General features: G+C 37.1%; 1 protein-coding gene across 1 annotated transcript in view; it reads left to right on the forward strand.

The window, feature by feature from the left end:
• Nucleotides 1–12031, forward strand: part of TBK1 (TANK binding kinase 1) — a 40133-nt gene extending 28102 nt beyond the window's left edge. The window contains exons 12-21 of the mRNA XM_060025157.1: nucleotides 806–907; nucleotides 1725–1803; nucleotides 3918–4039; nucleotides 4138–4214; nucleotides 4812–4851; nucleotides 5351–5452; nucleotides 5576–5672; nucleotides 6067–6173; nucleotides 6406–6477; nucleotides 10044–12031. Coding sequence (XP_059881140.1) covers nucleotides 806–907; nucleotides 1725–1803; nucleotides 3918–4039; nucleotides 4138–4214; nucleotides 4812–4851; nucleotides 5351–5452; nucleotides 5576–5672; nucleotides 6067–6173; nucleotides 6406–6477; nucleotides 10044–10095 — 850 coding nt within the window. The 3' untranslated portion in view covers nucleotides 10096–12031. The remainder of the gene's footprint in view (nucleotides 1–805; nucleotides 908–1724; nucleotides 1804–3917; nucleotides 4040–4137; nucleotides 4215–4811; nucleotides 4852–5350; nucleotides 5453–5575; nucleotides 5673–6066; nucleotides 6174–6405; nucleotides 6478–10043) is intronic.
• The last annotated feature ends 8081 nt before the right edge of the window (nucleotides 12032–20112 follow it).

Consider the following 20112-nt stretch of genomic DNA (forward strand, 5'->3'; position numbering starts at 1 on the left):
TTTAATGTGTTCACATATCCAGTTTGTAAGCCTATGCTTTTCTCTTTCCATTAAGAAGCCTTTTTGTTTTTACTAAATGGTTTTTGGAAAAACTTAAGTGTTGACTCCATTTATTTTCATAGCATTGTTGCTAACAGCTCTTGTTTTCTCTTGCTGCTGCTATCTACTCCAGTCGCTGCTCCATGAAGCTTTTGTTTCTTTTACTTATTAGCTTTTAGTTCAATAAGTCATGAGAAAATAGTTTTTCACGTAGACCACTGTTGGCAAACTTTTTTAGTTAGTAAATATTTTAGACTTTGTGGACTGCAAATTCTGTTTTCATTTTGTTTTTACAACCTTTAAAAATGTAAATACGTTTCTTAGCAGAAACAGGCATCAGTCCTTAGTTTGTTGGCCCTTGATATAGATCAGAAGGTCTTCATTTATATTATATACTGTGTCATCCTGCTTAATAAATCAGACAATAGTCTACTCTGAGCATTAAAAATTAATTCTAGTGGTATAAAATGTAATGCTGTTCAGCTTATTTGTGTGATTGTAGATTAGTTTTGTTCCTTAATATAATTTTAATGCCTTAGATTTCTAAACTGTTAACCTGATAAGTGGTAATGGTTTTGTACCCTGGATAGGTATAAAGCGTTACAGAGATGCTTTCAGTAGTAAAAAGTGAATTGGCTTTCATAATGTTTCAAGACTGTTAAGAAGTTTGTCTGAACAGAAAGTAGTACAGCAGTGTAATTAGTGAAAGGCAAGAGAAAACAAATAATTCTTTAGATAAACTAATGGGAATATTATTATTTTTTAGAGAATTAGTTAAAGATGATTATAATGAAACTGTTCACAAAAAGACGGAAGTTGTGATCACATTAGATTTCTGCATCAGAAACATTGAAAAGACTGTGAAAGTGTAAGTAGACTACTTCCTTACTAATAGTGGTTAAAATGTCAATGATTTTCCATTTCTGTTTAGTTTGTTTAGTTATCCTTGGCATGATATAGCATGCTCTGCAAGTCTTTCTATTAAGGGACAACCTTAGATTAAGTCATTTCCTCCTAAGGGCAAAAATACTCAGTCATTTCAGTAAGAAATGAGTACCATCTTTTTGGTGGCATTTTCTCCTTCCCTTTGAAAAGGAAAAGGAATCTGAAATAGAAACATCTCATTTTTTTTACCTTGCAAAGCAGACAACTCTGCATAGGAAAATGTAAAACCTGTGATCAAAGGAAGTAGGAAGAGGTATTCTAGAACCCTATTTGGGTAGTATTTTTAGAATTTGGAGATTACTTTTAGTTTACTCTTCCTTATTAATCTTACCCCTGAGAATGCCTTTTTGAAACAATGATATTTTAAACTGCCTTGTTCCTAGGCTATACTATTTGTACTGCACAGGAAATATAATAAGTGAAACTAGTATATACTCTTGACCTCCATTATTTCCGAAATCTAGTATTTCGACTATTATCCTGACATAAGACTGAAATAAAGTTGTCTTTTATAGTTTATCTCTTAATCTGCAAATTTATAAGCAGAAGTATATAAAATTCCTTCTTTACGGAGACATCAAGTTTTCTTGGGATCTGTTGCTTATACGCTTTGCATTCAATATTCTATTGTTAAATAGTTATGATAATAAAAACTCATAATTTATAAAACATCTTTTAAAATCTATGCTCATGTAAAATTTTATGCTCATTTAATTTTTCTGTACTTGTTTTTCATACAGATATGAAAAGTTGATGAAGATCAACCTAGAAGCAGCAGAGTTAGGTGAAATTTCAGACATACACACCAAACTGTTGAGAGTAAGTATTTACAAAATTTTGACAATCGTGAGCTCATAATCTGTTCCTTTGCTGGCAAGATTAGATCCAAACTTTCCTGGAAAAATGATGTACCTAAAGATCTCCAGAGAAAGAACAGCCTTTTCCCAACTTAAGGAACACTACTTTTTAAATAGACATGATATTGCAGCCAATTGATTTATTAATAGTTTTACTTATTACCCCCTTAATGTTGGTCCTTCAGGTTGCTTGCTACTTCTCACACTTTTATGTAATGCTGTAAAAAATAACTTTGTCCATAAAATATTTTCCATATTTTAGAAATATAAGGTAACACATTCTTAACATTAATGTTAAAGAAGACATAAAGCATGAAAAGCAAGATATGTATTTGACTATATAAGAATTTAAGGGGCTTCCTTGGTGACACAGTGGTTAAGAATCCACCTGCCAATGCAGGGGACACGGGTTTGAGGCCTGGTCCAAGAAGATCCCACATGCTGTGGAACAGCTAAGCCCGTGCACACAGCTACTGAGCCTGTGCTCTAGAGCCCGCCAGCCACAACTGCTGAGCCTGCATGCCACAGCTACTGAAGCCCGTGCACCTAGAGCCTGTGCTCCACCACAATAAGAAGTCCACATACTGCAACGAAGATTAGCCCCCGCTCGCCGCAACTAGAGAAAGCCCGCGTGCAGCAACGAAGATCCAATGCAGCCAAAAATAAATAAAATAAATTTTAAAAAAAAATTAAAAAAAGAAAGAATTTAAGATCTCTATATGTTTTTTGGTTTGGTTTTTTCTTTTTTTTTTTTTCCTTTTTGGCCACACCACGCGGCTTGTAGGATCTGAGTTCCCCAGCCAGGGATTGAACCTGGGTCCTCGGCAGTGAAAGTGCGGAGTCCTAACCACTGGACCGCCAGGGAATTCCCAAGATGTCTTATGTTAAAAAAAATAATATTAAAAAACAAATAGATTGAGAAAATGAGATAAAGGGTTTTTTTATATATATGAAAATAGCTCATACAAATGCATAAGGAAAACATTAAATCTGCAGTAAATAGAGAACATTTAGAAATGATTTAAAAATGAATAGATCTAAGTGAAACTCTTGAAAAAAAAGTTCAACCACAAGAGTAATAGAAAATTGCGTATTATAACAGTAAGATACCATTTTGTCTTTCAAATTAGCAAGGCTTTAAGAATTACATATAATGCCAATGCTAACACGAGCAGAATGCAAAGGGCACGCTTGTTTGTTGCTAGTAGCAGTATAAACCACCACATAAAACTTAATTTGAGGGCTTCCCTGGTGGCGCAGTGGTTGAGAGTCCGCCTGCCGATGCAGGGGACACGGGTTCATGCCCCGGTCCGGGAAGATCCCACATGCCGCGAAGAGCTGGGCCCATGAGCCATGGCCACTGAGCCTGCGCATCTGGAGCCTGTGCTCCGCAACGGGAGAGGCCACAACAGTGAGAGGCCCGCGTACTGCAAAAAAAAAAAGTATTTTCTATGTTTTTTAAAAAAAGAATATTAGATGTAAGCAATGTTTTATAAAATATATTTTATATAAGATTTTTTATTAATTTACTTTTGGCTGCGTTGGGTCTTCATTGCTGTGTGCGGGCTTTCTCTAGTTGCGGCAAGTGGGGGCCACTCTTCACTGCAGTGCACGGGCTTCTCATTGCATTGGCTTCTCTTGTTGCAGATCCCAGGCTCTAGGTGCGCGTGCGTCAGTAGTTGTGGCATGCGGACTCAGTAGTTATGGCTCGTGGGCTCTAGCGCGCAGGCTTGGTAGTTGTGGCGCACGGGCTTAGTTGCTCCACAGCATGTGGGATCTTCCCAGACCAGGGCATGAACCCACGTCCCCTGCATTGGCAGGCAGATTCTTAACCACTGTGCCACCAGGGAAGCCCTATAAAATATATTAATATTCATGTTTTATTATCATATTGTACTCTTGGTGGAATATAACCTAAGAAACTGTCCTTGCATTTAAAGATAAAAATAATTATTCTGACTTTGAACTGAAGTAATCTACAAAAGAAATGTTATTCAAACTTTAGGCTCCATTGGCGTTGTGATGATCATTTCTGATTTTTGGTAATCTGGATCTGAACACATTGGTTTTATTTAGCTTTCCAGTTCTCAGGGAACAATAGAAACCAGTCTTCAGGATATTGAAAGCAAATTATCTCCAGGTGGATTGCTGGCAGATACATGGACCCATCAAGAAGGCACTCATCCAAAAGATAGACAGTAGGTTATAACTGCATTGGCAGTTTCTGCTCTTATTATTAAATGTCCTTTTTCACATTGACTCAATTAATTTATTTGGATTTTTCTTTCTTAAATAGTGTAGAAAAGCTACAAGTCCTGTTAAATTGCATTACAGAGATTTACTATCAGTTCAAAAAAGACAAAGCAGAACGTAGTAAGTAAAATTTTCCATTTGTTAATCTGAGTCAGCCCTACTAGTTGTAATTTGGTTGAATTAATTTGGTATATTTGTAAGGGTGTCTACATAAGTTATTTATTTCAGAGACTTGGTTCTGTCAGGGAAGAGGTTGAATGTATTAAAAATTATCCTTAAAACCAACCTTTTGAGTAGTTCAAATCAGGGATCAGAGCTCTGAAACCTCTAGAGTACATGCACGTAATGGAAAGGAATGAGATTAGCCCGTGGAAACTGAGGGGGACTAGAGAGGAGGACCCCCACCCCCATGTGAAGGGAAGAGCCACTAGTCACATTCACCTGATTGTTTTTCCAGTGTTCCTAGGCCTCAAGAGAAGCTAGAAATAGACTTTATTAGAAATATCCTGATTTTTAAATGTTGGCAGTTAATTTTTTTTTTAACGTTAGCACTGTACAGACCAAATAAAAGCATTTGTGGGCAGTATCTACCCATGGGTCAGAAGTTTGTGACATCTGCTTTAAACTCTTAGCCTTTATGAAGTAATAATCTCAAAAAAATTGCATGTGATTTTATGATTCTACATTTACAAGAGTAATACATATTCTTATTTTTAGGACTAGCATATAATGAAGAACAAATCCACAAATTTGATAAGTAAGTGTCCAGATTATGTTTAATAATTATTTTTGGTTATGTTTCTTCTTAACATTGGAATTAATCATAATAAAAAATACATTTTAGTCTTGACTTTATAGAATTGTTACTGTATGTGCACATATTTGAGGCCCACTCATCTGGCCCCTGGTTGAGAGGTTACTGAGACGGGAGAATAAGGGGGCAGTCTTCTTCTGCCTCCTGTGCTCTGATTGCAGAAGGACAGATAATGGAGAACATAGGCAAGGGCAGACTTAACCACCTCCTTAACCTTAACCTCATTCGATAAGTAGTTTTTGACCATTCTCCACTATCAACTTTCTTTTTCTCCTCTTACTGCTATAATGTCTGTCTTAGAAACCTTAGGCTTTTTACCGTAAATATTCTAAACCCACAACGGTCATTACAGGAAATAAATTTCATATATTTGAAAATTCTTTAATATTGGAAATAGAAACAGTGACATTGGTTTAAGCCTCTGATTATTTCTAAATTACAGGCAAAAACTGTATTATCATGCAACAAAAGCTATGACCCACTTTACAGATGAATGTGTTAAAAAGTACGAGGCTTTTTTGGATAAGTCAGAAGAATGGATGAGGTAAGTAAACTTTCTGGGGGGTGATTAGTGATTGTCTGCACAATATATAATTTAATGTATATTATATATTTTAAGTAAAAATAATATTAGACTGCTTATTAATTGGTTCTTTTTGGTTTTCAGAAAGATGCTTCATCTTAGGAAACAGTTATTATCGCTAACTAATCAGTGTTTTGATATTGAAGAAGAAGTATCAAAGTATCAAGACTATACTAATGAGGTATAGCTTCAAAATTATCTAGAAAAAAAGGCTTTTTCCTACTAGGAAAAATTAAAATAAAATTCTTCTAAGTTTATATCTGATAATGATTGAGAAGAGAGAAATAGGGTATAATATGCCTATATTCAGCTCTGCTTGCCCACTTGTATGTATTTTGAGCCAAGTTTTAAGATGTTTTACAGTGAAAAACATCTGATAGACCATTTTTTTAAATCATCTATAAGCAAAGTTTTTCTTAAAAAGTTTTAAGTATTATATCACTGATGGTTTTGAAATTAAAACTTAAAGCTTTAAAGGACTTATTAAAACCTGTAACATTTGATATAAGATCTGTAGTAAGTATTCTGTTCTGTGATTGATATGGTTTTTTGTTTATTTGTTTTTGATGTTTTAGTTACAAGAAACTTTGCCACAGAAAATGTTTGCAGCCTCCAGTGGAATCAAACATACCATGACCCCAATTTATCCATGTTCTAACACATTAGTAGAAATGACTCTTGGGTAAGAAATTTATTATTTGGTAACTGTAGTGTTTCCATTTGTTTTTATTTCATTTTGTGATCTTGCTCTTTTATTTTGAAATGTTTTATATTTGTTATGAATACATTTGCTAATATTATTTAATGACTTAGATCAATCTAGAGAACTAAACATACTATATATAAATATAAACTGTAAAACACTTGAATACTTTTTTTGAGCACAGGTACTTTTATCTTTATTTTGAATATAGTATGAAGAAATTAAAGGAAGAAATGGAAGGGGTAGTTAAAGAACTTGCTGAAAATAATCATATTTTAGAAAGGTGAGTAATACAAAGATCATTCTGCCCTGTAATTATATATGCAATTGAGTACATAAACATACATCTATACTTGTATCTGTCTGTCTTCCTGTATCAATAGGTTAAGCAGTGGGAAAGGAATATTAAGTCAGAACCCTTAGGTTTTGTGAATTTCATGGTGCCTTTTAATGTGTTTGGGGTTCTTTCGATAAAGACAAGTCAACTGTGATTGATTCCATTTTATAGAAACACTGGTTAATAGAATTCTTTGAATCAGTCTGTGAAAACGAAAATCTTTTGCACATTTTTCAAAACATTTTCTCATAAGAATTATCATTTTCAATTCTGGATTCAGAGTTGCTTAGGAGATGCCAGCACTCTGATCAGTGCTATGTAACTCAGAGCCCTCTGAACCCCTCCTTGCACGTGAGCGCCATCTGTTCATGGAGTTCTTTGAGGAGCTGAGTGTCTGCTTATCTCCAGAGTCCTAATAGATCAAGGAGAAAGAGAGTTGGAAAATGTACAGAGCCAATAAAGCCACTTTGGTGGCTGTTTCCTTGTCTGGGTTCCTCAGAGAAGTTAAGTCCTATTTGGCCCATGAATAGAAGCCTTCTCTTTCCAGCCCTTAGGTGCTTCTCCACAGGTCCTCTCACCCGCAAGATATTAACACAAGGATTTCACATTTATGTGGTGTTTTGTACACTTGCAGGGCACTTTCACGCTGCATGGCCTCACTAAGCGTGCATTCCAGCCTTGCATTCCAGGGCACAGCAGATAGTCCTTGTCCATGTTCCACAGGTGTTGACGTTCATAGCTGAAAAGATGAACTGGAGCTGGAACCCAGCCTCCTATCTCCCCACTAGCCCTGTTCTCTCAAATAAACGACCAAACATGTTCATAAGGCTTGGAAAGATTAAATGTCAGGAAATCACATGATATTTGAGCTACATGCAGAAAGTTATCAGGTGCTTCTATAGTATTATCGATTTTTTTAAATGAATTTAATGAATTGGTAAAAAAATGTTTAAACAATATATAATTGTAAAAATTGAAATAAAAGACCCCACCTCCTCTTTCTCATACCTCCCCACTCCCACAGAAGTGATCAGTATTAATAGTTTGTTGTGCATGTGTGTTTTATAAGAATGGAATCATTCTGTTCATACTAGTTTAGTCTCACTTTTTTCACTTAAGGCTGTATATCAAGGGTACTTTTTCATATCCATACATATAGCTCTACTTTTCTCATTTTCAGCAGCTGCCTGATACCCTAGTTTATGGATCTGCCATATCAATTTGTGCATCCCTATTTGTTGGGCATTTAAGTTGTTTCTAATTTTTCACAGTTACAAAACATGCTTCAGTGAACATACTTGTATATATACCTTCATGTGCTTGTGTAAGAATATTTGAAAGGTTGACTTCTTGATGTTTCTAGATGTGGAGTTGTTGGGTCAAAGGGTATGCACATTTGAAATTTTTTTATATATATATAAATTTATTTATTTATTTATGGCTGCATTGGATCTTTGTTGCTGCTCGCGGGCTTTCTCTAGTTTCAGTGGGTGGGGGCTACTCTTCATTGCGGTGCACAGGCTTCTCATTGTGATGGCTTCTCTTTTGGAGCACAGGCTCTAGGCACATGGGCTTCAGTAGTTGTGGCATGCAGGCTCAGTAGTTGTGGTGCATGGACTTAGTTGCTCCGCAGCACGTGGGATCTTCCCAGACCAGGGCTCAAACCTGTGTTCCCTGCATTGGCAGGCGGATTCTTAACCACTCTGCCACCACGGAAGACCCTGCACATTTGAATTTTGATAGGCGTTGTTAGTTTGTTCTCTAAAAGGCTTGTTACAGTCCCATTGTCAACACTGAATGTTACCAGTTTTTTAGATGTTTGCCAATTTGTTTAGTAGAAACCAACATCTTGTTTTAATCTTGTTTTAATTTGCATATCTTTGGTTAATAGTGATGTCAAACATCTTTTTATAGGTTTATTCAATCTTTTTTCTGTGAATTGCCTATTAGGTTTTAAAGTATTTTTCCTATTGGTTTTCTATTGGTTTCCTATTGGTTTATAGCATCTACATAGTAATTATCTAACTCTTTATAACTTTTTATAAATTTATGCAGTTTATAGTTTCTTCACAACTTTAGCTAAATCCTAAATTTATTCTGAAAGGCTAAAGATTAGCAAGTAGAAAAGACTATTAAAATATGTTTTAACAAAATTTTATATTGAATCACATGTTTTGTGGAATAAAATCCCCACTTCCCAAAGCATGTCCAATAAGTCATGTTTTATTTGCAGGCTTGACAATACATGGGTAATCAGACATGGCAGAATCATAACTTAAATGTTAAATGACCACTTAAGGATTTGTGCCAGAACTAGCCAGGTCTTGTGCTCTGTCTCCATATGGATATCTATCACTTCAGATTTTTTTGTATCTAAAATCACTTAACATCATCCTTCCCAACTCAGTCTCCCCTGTAATTTACTCATCTTCTTCCCCTTTCTCCTCCTACCATGAACATAAATTATTTTATTATTTATTTTTTTAATGAATTTATTTATTTATTTTTGGCTGCGTTGGGTCTTCATTGCTGCATGGGCTGTCTCTAGTTGCAGCGAATGGGGGCTACTCTTCATTGCGGTGTGCAGGCTTCTCATTGCCGTGGCTTCTCTTGTTGCAGAGCACAGGCTCTAGGCATGCGGGCTCTGTAGTTGTGGCTCGCAGACTTTAGAGCACAGGCTCAGTAGTTGTGACGCATGGGCTTAGTTGCTCTGCAGCATGTGGGATCTTCCCAGACCGGGATCAAACCCGTGCGTTGGCAGGCAGATTCTTAACCACTGTGCCACCAGGGAAGTCCCCATAAATTATTTTAGACACTCACTCTTATTTACTCCCTTTCATCAAGTTTGGTAATCTTCCTTCAAACGTTTCTGTGTTCCCCCTCATCAACCTCATTTAGATCTCCTTTCCCCCTACCTTGTGAGCCATGATAATAATCTACTACCTATTTCCCTAACCAGTTCTTCCCATCTGTCATGGGTTTTACAGCCAAAGTAATATTCCCAAATACTGATCTAATCATACCACTCCCTTGGCTCAAAAATTTCTAAATTCCTATTACCTAAAAAGTCAAGTCTAAATTCATACTTGAATTAAAAGAATATAATAGTCTGGCCCCAGCCTAATCACCCAACTTTATTTTATACTGTTCCTCCAAGTAACATTCTGTTTTAGCAAGATTCCATTCCTTACTGTCCCTGACTCCCAACTCCACATCTTTGCTTATAAATCCCACCCCACCAAAAGAAATTATCCAGCTCTTTCTAACACTTTCTAGATTACATTACTCCCCCATTTTCTCTTAAGAAGTCTTCCCAAGCCACTGAGTTGTATTTTTTCACATATTTATGATAGTGGCACTGTGTTTCAGTAAGAAATAGAGCAAATTATAGTTGGTTAACTCTTTAAAAATAATAGTTTATTCCTCTGAAAAGTATTTGATATTCTTCTTTAAAATGTTGGAGGCCAAATAAATGAATCTTTTGAGATCGCCTTTTTTCTTTTGTGTTTTAGGTTTGGCTCTTTAACCATGGATGGTGGCCTTCGCAATGTTGACTGTCTATAGCTTTATAAGAAGTTTGAGGCAAGTTTCAGTTTGCACAAGAAAATAATGTTGGGGCATTAAATGAATGCCTCTGTAGGTGGTCTCTTGTTTTTACATTTCACTATTGGATGTGGTCTTGTAAATATGTACAATACTGTAAATATATAAAAAATATATAAATTTTTGGCTGCTAAGATGTAATTTTACTTTTTAACATTTATAATTATATGAGGACATTTGACCTCAGTGAGCACTGAGAAGAAAGCCATGACCGATACGTTGAGATACTTACTGATCCTCGACTCTTCTGAGTAAGACCAGCTAAGTCAATATCTCTGACTGCCTACTGGAATCATTTTTAAGTGGAACCAAAATTGGCATCCTTACAAATCAGTAAAGGCTGATGGTTAACACGTTTATAAGTGATAGAATGGAGAGGTAGCTTTTGTGAGTGGGGAGCAGAACCGAACCACTGTTTTACTAGGATCACAGTTTTTTTGAGAAGGATAAAGTGGCATTATCCTAGTTATCCTTGTATCTGTTTAATTTCAGGTAAATTATTGAGCAAAATTTTTAAAGTGATTTATTAAAAACTGTTCATTTTTATTTTGGCCATAAATGTATAATTGTCATAAAAATTTTAGGATCATTTCAACTGTTTTAAGCTGTATATTTCTTCTTTACTTTAATTCTGCTTACTACTTTATGAAGAAGTATCAATAAATTTCTCAGTTGTAATGTAAAGAGTTTGTATTTTTCTGTGTACAACAGTTTGAGAAACAAAAGTTATCTTTTGAAAAATAATGGGTGGTAATGGTAAATTATCCTCAGAAATTACACGAGGGGCAATTTTGTGACTCTTCTAAACCCACTGATTCCAAGTTTAGTAGAAGTTCTTTTGTAAATTCATAAATGTATGCTATACAAATCCAGAAGGAGCCTTCTCTTTGAAAAATATACACAGAGTTCTAGACTAAAGGATTGTGCTCAATGAGAAATTATTTTGCCCAAGAAGGATTTGGTTTTAGTTTGGTTTCTGACTTAGATGACTGAAGTATGATCATGTACAACCTGTATATCATAAAGAGATCATGTCCTAAGTAGTAAATAAATTTGGCTGTCATGAACATTGCAAAACTGAAAACAAATTAGGATGTCATTTGAAATCTCAAATTGATGCATCATTGTAGTAGGGAATTTTAAATGTCACATGTATACATTATAAAAATAAATGCATGGGTCAATGACGTTACTTTTATAAATACAGTTATCCCCTATCAAAAACTGTTTAGTCTGAGAGGGTATGGGGCAAGGGGGGGTATTTAATCCCTTTTAATTTTAATTTTCTATTTGACCATCTAACATCAGTGTCTAATTGTATAGTTTAAATGTTTATATCACTGAACACTAGGTAAAATTTTACTTAAATTATGTAATCAGTTAATATATTTGCAGATTTCGTTTTTATTTAAGCACCTCTAGAAAAGAATACCAGTAAACAGACCCTTGCTGTGGGGATTGTATATGTATAAGTTATACTGGTAAGAACAATTCTGTTCCACACTAGTATTAATTAAGACTGACTGTTCTATTCCCCATTACAGCAACATGTAAATCAAGCACTCTTGCTTTCAATATTTTACCCTGAAGTATGCATCCTCATTCAAAACACCTTATGTCAGTAAATACATGGTGACATTGGCCTGCTAACCAAATTTTCAGAGTTACTATGTAAGTGAAATTAGCTTTAAAATAAGTTGCATCTCTAGTTTACTAGCTTTTTTTTTCAATATTGGGATATATTTCCAAAAGACAGGGATTAAAAATATTATATGTAACAAGTAGAAGAGTTAATGGATTTAACTCTTTTTTTTGATACTGTCTCTTCTTTTTTAATTGATATAAAGTTGATGTAAAATATTATATAAGTTACAGGTGTACGATATGGTGATTCACAATTTTTAAAGGTTATACTCCATTTACAGTTGTTATAAAATATTGTATATTCCTTGTGTTATACAGTATATCCTTGTAGCTTATTTGATACATAGTAGTTTATACCTCTTAATCCCCCACCCCTATCTTGCCCCTCCCTGCTTCCCTTTCCCCACTGGTAATCACTAGTTTGTTCTATCTGTGAGTCTGTTTCTTTTTTACTGTATTTACTAATTTGTTGTATTTTTTAGATTCCACATAAAAGTGATATCATACTGTATTTGTCTTTCTCTGTCTGACTTCTTTCAGTTAGCATGATACCCTCTAAGTCCATCCACATTGTTGCAAATGGTAAAATTTCGTGGTTTTTTTTTATGGCCGAGTACTATTCCATTATATATATATATATACACACACACACATACCATATCTTCTTTATCCATTCATCTGTCAGTTGACACTTAGGTTGCTTCTGTATCTTGGCAATTGTAAATAATGCTGCTCTGAGCATTGGGGTGCATGTATCTTTTCAAATTAGTGTTTTCGTTTTTTTCGGATATATACCCAGGAGTGGGTTGCTGGGTCATATGGTACTTCTACTTTTAGTTCTTTTTTTAGTTTTCCAAAGTGGCTGCATCAGTTTGCACTCCCACCAACAGTGTACAAGGGTTCCCTTTTCTCTGCATCCTCACCAACATTTGTTATTTGTGTTCTTTTTGATGATAGCCATTCTGACAGTTGTGAGGTAGGATTTAACTCTTAATGTAAAAAAGAGATTATAGGTCTAACAGCAGAAGGAATAATCAAAAATGAAATAAGTGAATGTAAATTATGTGAAAAAAAGGGATATCTTTGAGTAAATAAAAAAGGAATTAGAGGTTAGGGAAGAAATGTGGAAAATAATCCCATCACATCTTCTAAATGTCCCATTTTGATTATTTTGGAAATTAACAAATACTGTGTAAGTGGCTTATAGACCTCGTTGCACTGTGTCGAAGCAGAGTGTCTCTTCTTAGATGTAAAGATCTTTTCCTCAGGGACTTCCCTGGTGGTGCAGTGCATAAGACTCTACGCTCCCAATGCAGGGGGCCTGGGTTCGATCCCTGGTCAGGGAACTAGATCCCACATGCATGCCACAACTAAGGAGCCGGCAAGCCGCAACTAAGGACCCATGAAGCCGCAACTAAGGACCCCTGGAGCCACAACTAAGGAGCCGGTGAGCCACAACTAAGGAGGCCACCTGCCACAACTAATACCTGGTGCAACCAAATACATAAACAAAACAAAGAAGTCTCTATTTAAAAAAAAAAGATCTTTTCCTCAAAATATCTCCTTAAAAATATAATACCTGCATCAATAAGTTATCCAAAAAAAAAAGTTATCCAGAACGTGTTTTAGTTTGTTTTTCTGTTATTTTTTTTAAGCGATGAAGTTTGCATTTTGTGGTGTTCTGTGCTAAAAATAAGAGGTTTGTTGTTTGGAATTAAGAAAGGGACTATCAGTAGGAATAAGCAATCTTGACAATCTTGACTGAAATGTCTAAACTTTATTGTCCCTTCAGAATCACAGCCACAACCAGAGCTTTTATCTCTGACTTCAGTCCACTCAGAAGGGCATTTTTCGCATTGTGCTTTGTCTTTGAGGAAGTGCTGCAGAAAATTTATAGTTACTCAAACTTTCAAAACTGAGAAGTGCTGGGACAGACACTGTTGAAAGGAAAACATAAAGAAGTCTTAACCCTATTGTTTTGGGCAGGATCCACCAGCCCACATCCTATTTTTAGGAAGAGGAAAGTGTCAGAAAGTCTTACACTATTGTTTTAGTTCAACTTTCTCCCCACTTGTCATTTATAAGCAGACTCCTAGGCATATTTCTAAGAACTCATGAAAATGGAACAGAAATCAAAAACATCTGACCTGGAAACGGAAACTGGTAATATGATAATATCCTTTTATGTGTGTCTATAAATCAGCCCCAGAAATTTAGTGTATCATATAAAAAAGCACTGTCCAACTATCACGTCAGGCTCTTATAAGGACTAGTCTCTGAGTAAGTTTATTTCTTTTGACATAAACAGAATGCACAAAGACCAGTTGTTAGATGTAGTTCCAGGGGTGATGATGGGAACCCCAGTCCCACTGGCAGAGCAGGCAGCCAAATGCTGGTGTCTGCTGAAATCACACACTAAAGTTAAAGAAGGGTCTGGAGAAGTGTTCAAAGGGTCAAAAACCAAAAAGTATCCTGGAAATAATCTTTTATACATTTCTTGACTTGTAAGAATCAAATTCTTTTTTTCTGGGATAGATTCCTGACAAGGTTTAAAATACATATCATTTTTCCAGTAAAAGATGTACAAAACAAATGGAATCAAGGCTCTGGCTTTAGGAGGCAGCGTGTTAATCACCAGCAAGTCCTACGAATTGCCATTGACAGTTCTGTTGGGTGCTGAGTTAGTGGATACTGGTTACTTTGCTCCTCTGTGAAAGTAATTGTATTTCTATAGAGGAGGTGGGGCAGGGGTGGGGTCTGTACTTAAAAATTATCAAGTGTTGCCTTAGGTTAGAGTTTGTGAAGCTTAAAACTCTTTCTTTAGAAAGAACATCTATTAATACAGTTTCTAGTTATGAGGGCTAAGGACACCAAAGGAATGACAGGGGAAGGGGATTTAGGGCTAACAGGTGGTCCCCAGACATATTGGCTGAAAGAGAGTTCACAGCTAAAGTGTCATATGTGGGTATTACTGTGTTTTCCCCATCCGTGCTCTCTGTGAAGTGTTGTTCTGGAACACTTACAGTTCTAGCTATGGCCATAAGAAGTGACTTTAACAAGACATTCAGAAGAATAGCCCAGCTCTTTTACTGGTTCCCCAAGTCACTGACCTGCTCGAAGAATCGGAAATCCAAGTTGCTCTGGAGCCAAGGTGGAGGTAAGTTATCTGAGGCTGATGCTTCATTTGAGATACATTTTTTTGTTACTAAAATGGAGCCTCCCTCAAGTAGGGGGGGAAGAAATAAAGCTCTTAAAGCCTTTAAAACGTGTTATTTAACATGGTTATCTGAGAGAAAATTAAGAGAAAGCAATTTGAAGGTGAGATATTAAAAGCCATGAACATTTTATAATCCAATTTATGCTTTTTAGGCATTTGGGTTCGAAGAAGTTTTCTAGAGAGAGATGGAGAATGTTTAGCTTTAAAAAGCAAATTAAAAAATAGCTCTTATTTTCAATGAATCTCAGTTTGCTTGTGGAATTAAAATACCTTAGAATAAACAAGAAAAGAATAATCAAGTGCATTCCCCCCCTTTTCCTAGAAAACTAAAAATGTTAATGGACCTCATATTTCTTTGGGTCAGTCTCTACGGCATATCTTAGTCAAGCATTAATGTAAGATTTTAAAGCACCTTAAATATGCTGCTGCATAAAGCTCTGCATTTCTGTCCATTCCTGCCTGGCTGGAATGTGAGAGGGTCAGGGGAGAGGGGGTTGAGGGAAGAAGGTACCTGATGCACCTTCTGCAGAGCCCAGCTCTCACCTTCCTACTTTGCACGTGGGAGGAGGGCTGGACACGCCACCTTGGACCAAGGTAAGCACCTTCTCTTCCCTCACAAGTTTCACCTTGCAACTGACTTAAAATTATAGTTATGGCTTTTTGATACCCATGTAGCTCTGCATCTTATATAAGTGCTTAACATTTATCCCTTGTCTGATAGATAATCAAACATAATCTGATGATTTGATAGATGACTCAGCACCAGAGCCTCCTTTAATTAACACAGAAATGACTGTGATCTGTGTTCACCAAGGAAGGTATCTGATTAAAAACTACAAAATGTAGGGCCTAGTACATTTCAATCATCTCTTTTTCCTTAAACTGATATTTTCTTTCATTTCTTTTTGACTATCAAAATATATATTATCTAACTTAATAGTTTAAAACTCCCTCAGGGGTTGTGTGTGTGTGTGTGTGATCCCTCATATATGGAATAGCATAATTTGGGATGTTAGAGCTTCAAGGGAACTTAGAAAAATCATCTTCTCTGATCCGTTCATTTTAAAGATGAGAAACTGCCCCCAAAAGGTTAAATATCTTAACTTCCAACACTATTACATGGGAAGAACTAGAACTTTATCCTGAATCATCTGATTATTTGTCCAGTGCTATTTTTACCACTCCACAGTGCTGTGGTTTGTAAACATCAGAGGATGTGAATATATAAACCCTCACTGAACTCAGTAGTTTCCCTCCCACACACCACCGTATCCTCAGTTTCGCTTTCTCTGGTTTCAGTTACCCGCAGTCAACCTCAGTCAAAAAATATTAAATGGAACATTCCAGAAACCAACAATCCATAAGTTTTAAATTGTGCGCCATTCTGAGTAGCATGATGAAATCTTGCAGTGTCCCGCTCCTTCCACCTGGGATGTGAATCGTTCCTTTGTCAGGTGTATCCCACCTATTAGTCACTCAGTAGCCATCTGCGTTATCAGATCAACTATCACAGTATCACAGTGTTTGTGTTCAAGTCACTCTTATTTTACTTAATAACAGCCCCAAAGTGCAAGAATAGTGATGATAACAATTCGAATATGCCAAAGAGAAGCTGTAAAGTGCTTCCTTTAAGTGAAAAGTGGAAGTTCTCAATAAGAAAAAATACATGCTGAGGTTGCTAAGATCTACAGTAAGAACAAATCTATCCCTGAAATTGTGAAGAAGGAAAAAGAAATTTATGCTAGTTTTGCTGTCACACCTCAAAGCCCACGTGCCTAGAGCCTGTGCTCTGCAACAAGATAAGCCACTGGGGCTTCCCTGGTGGCACAGTGGTTGGGAGTCCACCTGCCGATGCAGGGGACACGGGTTCGTGCCCCGGTCCGGGAAGATCCCACATGCTGCGGAGCAGCTGGGCCCGTGAACCCTGGCCGCTGAGCCTGCGTGTCCGGAGCCTGTACTCTGCAACGGGAGAGGCCACAACAGTGAGAGGCCCGTGTATCGCAAAAAAAAAAAAAAAAAAGAATTGGTACAGTAAGATATTTTGAGAGAGACCCCATTCACATAATTTTGATTACAGTATAATTGTTCTATTTTATTATTAGTTATTGTTAACCTCTTACTATGTCTAATTTATAAATTAAACTTTATCATATGTGTGTACATATAGGAAAAAACATAGCGTTCCATGCTATCTGTGGTTTCAGGCATCCACTGGGGCTCTTGGAACATATCTCCCCTCTGCTCCCTGATAAGGGGGTCTACTGTATTTTACAGATAGCCTTCATTGGTGGATAATCTGTACCTAGAAAGTCTGGTCATTTATTTTTCCAAAGCAATGCTTGCTGGTATTCTTACTAGTTTGGAGCCTGTTTCCTACAATCTTTTTACTTACCGTCTGATGAAGTAAAGTCTTTTGTTGAGATATTCTAATGAGAATTAGAATACCCCATTCTAATGAGATTATTAAAATACATGACTTACAGAATTATAGCTCCTCAAGAGCAAGAACTATCATTCTTTCTCCAATATTTAATACAGTGTTGTGTATAGTGGGCAGTTAGTAACTATTTGTCTTACTGAATTGATTTATGAGGACAGCCGTATTGGATTTGAGTTGAATGAGCTAAGAGAATGAATTTACTTTTAGAAATCTGCTAATCCCTGGAGACCCTTGCTCCAACCTTCTGTGTAGATTGATGGATTGCGGCCACCTACAAAAGATAGCTCAACATCTGGTCACCTCTTCGGAATTAAACTTTCTGTCATTCATCAGTATCCTACAGTTATCTAAAGTTCCCACAAAAATGTGCCAAGGGTTCCCTAAGTACTTCTATCCCAATGAATCCCACTTGAAAACTTCAGTGGTCTCAAGACAAGACCAGTGATTGATACTTTAACACCACTAATGAAGTGAAGGCTCCCAAATAGCTCTATCACCATGTAATTTAACACAGCTTAGCTCACTCCCCTTCATTTCTTCTCTTATCTCCCCATCTCCACCTTAGAAAGCAGTAAGTTACACCAAGGCATGAATTAGGAAGAAATATAGAAAGTCAACAAATCTGAATTCAATACATATTTTAAGCATGTCACTAATCTGTGGTCTTGAAGGGAAAAAATGGGGAGCGGTGTATGAGAAAATCCACATTCGGTGGTCTGGAACCATTTCTAATTGAATTGAAGAACCGCAGCTGTGTATGAAAAAATCCAGAGCTCTAGTGTATGGTAGTCCAGTGGCAAGAGCACAGGCCTTTGGCGTCAGGCCTTGCTTTTGCTACCAAGAGCTGCGTGACTCTAAGCAAGTAACTTAAATCTCCCTGACTTGAGCTTTCTCATCTGTAAAATGTATGGATTAGACTTGATCTTAAAGTTTCCTTCCAGTTCCATGAATATCATGAACCTAAGATGGAGCGATATAGACAAAATCAGCTACATGGTTGCTGACAAGAGCAGAGAGGTGGGAGTTTTCTTGAAGTTGAATAGCAGGTCACCGTGTTATTCATCTGCAGGAACGGGACTGGCATTGTTAATTTTCATTATATCTGAGACCTTGTGTTAAATCCTGTTTAAGGAACTTACATACCAAATGTATGCATGCTCTTTTTAAAACTAAATATCTAGACTCTCCGTGTGTAGGGATGAGCCTTAAATTTTAGGCTCCTACACATCGAAATTGACCTTGTTTTATGTGTAACTTTCTCCAGGGCACTTTGGTGTTCCCATTAGGAAACCTGGTCATTTAATTTTGATGGCAAAGCAATCGCTTTCACAGCCCAGCTCTTCATTCCATTTTCCAAATCATTACAAATCTCCAATTGAACATTGCTTCCCGGACACCTCTTTGGAGACAAAAGCCTGTTCTATTAATTAATTTTTTAAAATATTTTCTCTTGGGAATTCCCTGGTGGTCCAGTGGTAAGGACTCCATGCTTTCGCTGACAAGGGCGTGGGTTCAATCCCTGGTCAGGGAACTAAGATCGCACAAGCTGCACAGCGTGGCTGGAAAAAAATTTTTTTTTCTCTTTAATTCCTTTTCATCATGTCTCATGAGACAACCAAACTCTCCCTCAGGATGGTCAGAAAATCAGATCTAGAAGACCTAACTATTTTTAGGTGGGTGTCTGGGGGAGAGGAAATACCAGGGGGGACTTTTTTACACTGAAGGTGGGTTCTCCCTCTTGCCCCCTTTTTACCCCAGATTTTAGCAGTTAGCTCAATGAGACTTGATGACCCAGTGAAAGTCTGTTGCTTCATATAAGAAGGCAGATGTGAGCACAACTGGGATACACATAAAACCACCTCCCTCCCATGGAGAAGAAGACAAAAGGGGCAGCTGCTCACCAGACAGCATCCCATTTGTTCCCAATATTGCAGGGCTCTTTCAAGGATAGCTCGTTAGAGGAGGAGTCCTGATAAGGACGCTCCCCCTTGGAGGTGGGAGAATAGAGGGTAGGGTATAACCTTCTAGTAGAATGTATTCTCTATCAATAGGGCAACAGGCAGGCTAATGGACTAGACAACTTCACAGAATCGCTAAGGCCTGTCTGTGCTTGGTGGACTCTAACAGCGAACTCTTCTCTGACTATATGCGAGAGGGAGAAGCTTGACACAAATATTAAGCTGCTTATCTTCCCTCTGCCAGGAGAGAGGAGAAAGTTTAGATGCAGAACAAAATATATTTGCGCACACACAGAAGAAGAGTTTTTACAGATGGTTTAAATAGTAACTCAGGCCCTTAACAATATTATCAAGCCACGCTAATAAAGAGAAGTCAATACTTGTTCATCTCTGAGAAATGGAAGCAAAGAATGGGAGTCTCCCACATTCAGTGAAGTTTTCTCTCCTTTAGACAGATGAAACACTCTCCCCCTTGTGTTCTAAAGCGTCTCTCATGACTTCCGTGGTGGCACAGTTGTTAAGAATCTGCCTGCCAATGCAGGGGACACGGGTTCAAGTCCTGGCCCGGGAAGATCCAACATGCCGCGGAGCAACTAAGCCTGTGTGCCACAACTACTGAGCCTGTGCTCTAGAGCCCGCGAGCCACAACTACTGAAGCCCACGCGCCTAGAGCCCGTGCTCTGCAACGAGCGGCCACCGCAATGAGAGGCCTGCACACC

Source organism: Delphinus delphis, chromosome 11 (assembly GCF_949987515.2).
Source record: "Delphinus delphis chromosome 11, mDelDel1.2, whole genome shotgun sequence".
Taxonomy (NCBI): Eukaryota; Metazoa; Chordata; class Mammalia; order Artiodactyla; family Delphinidae; genus Delphinus; species Delphinus delphis.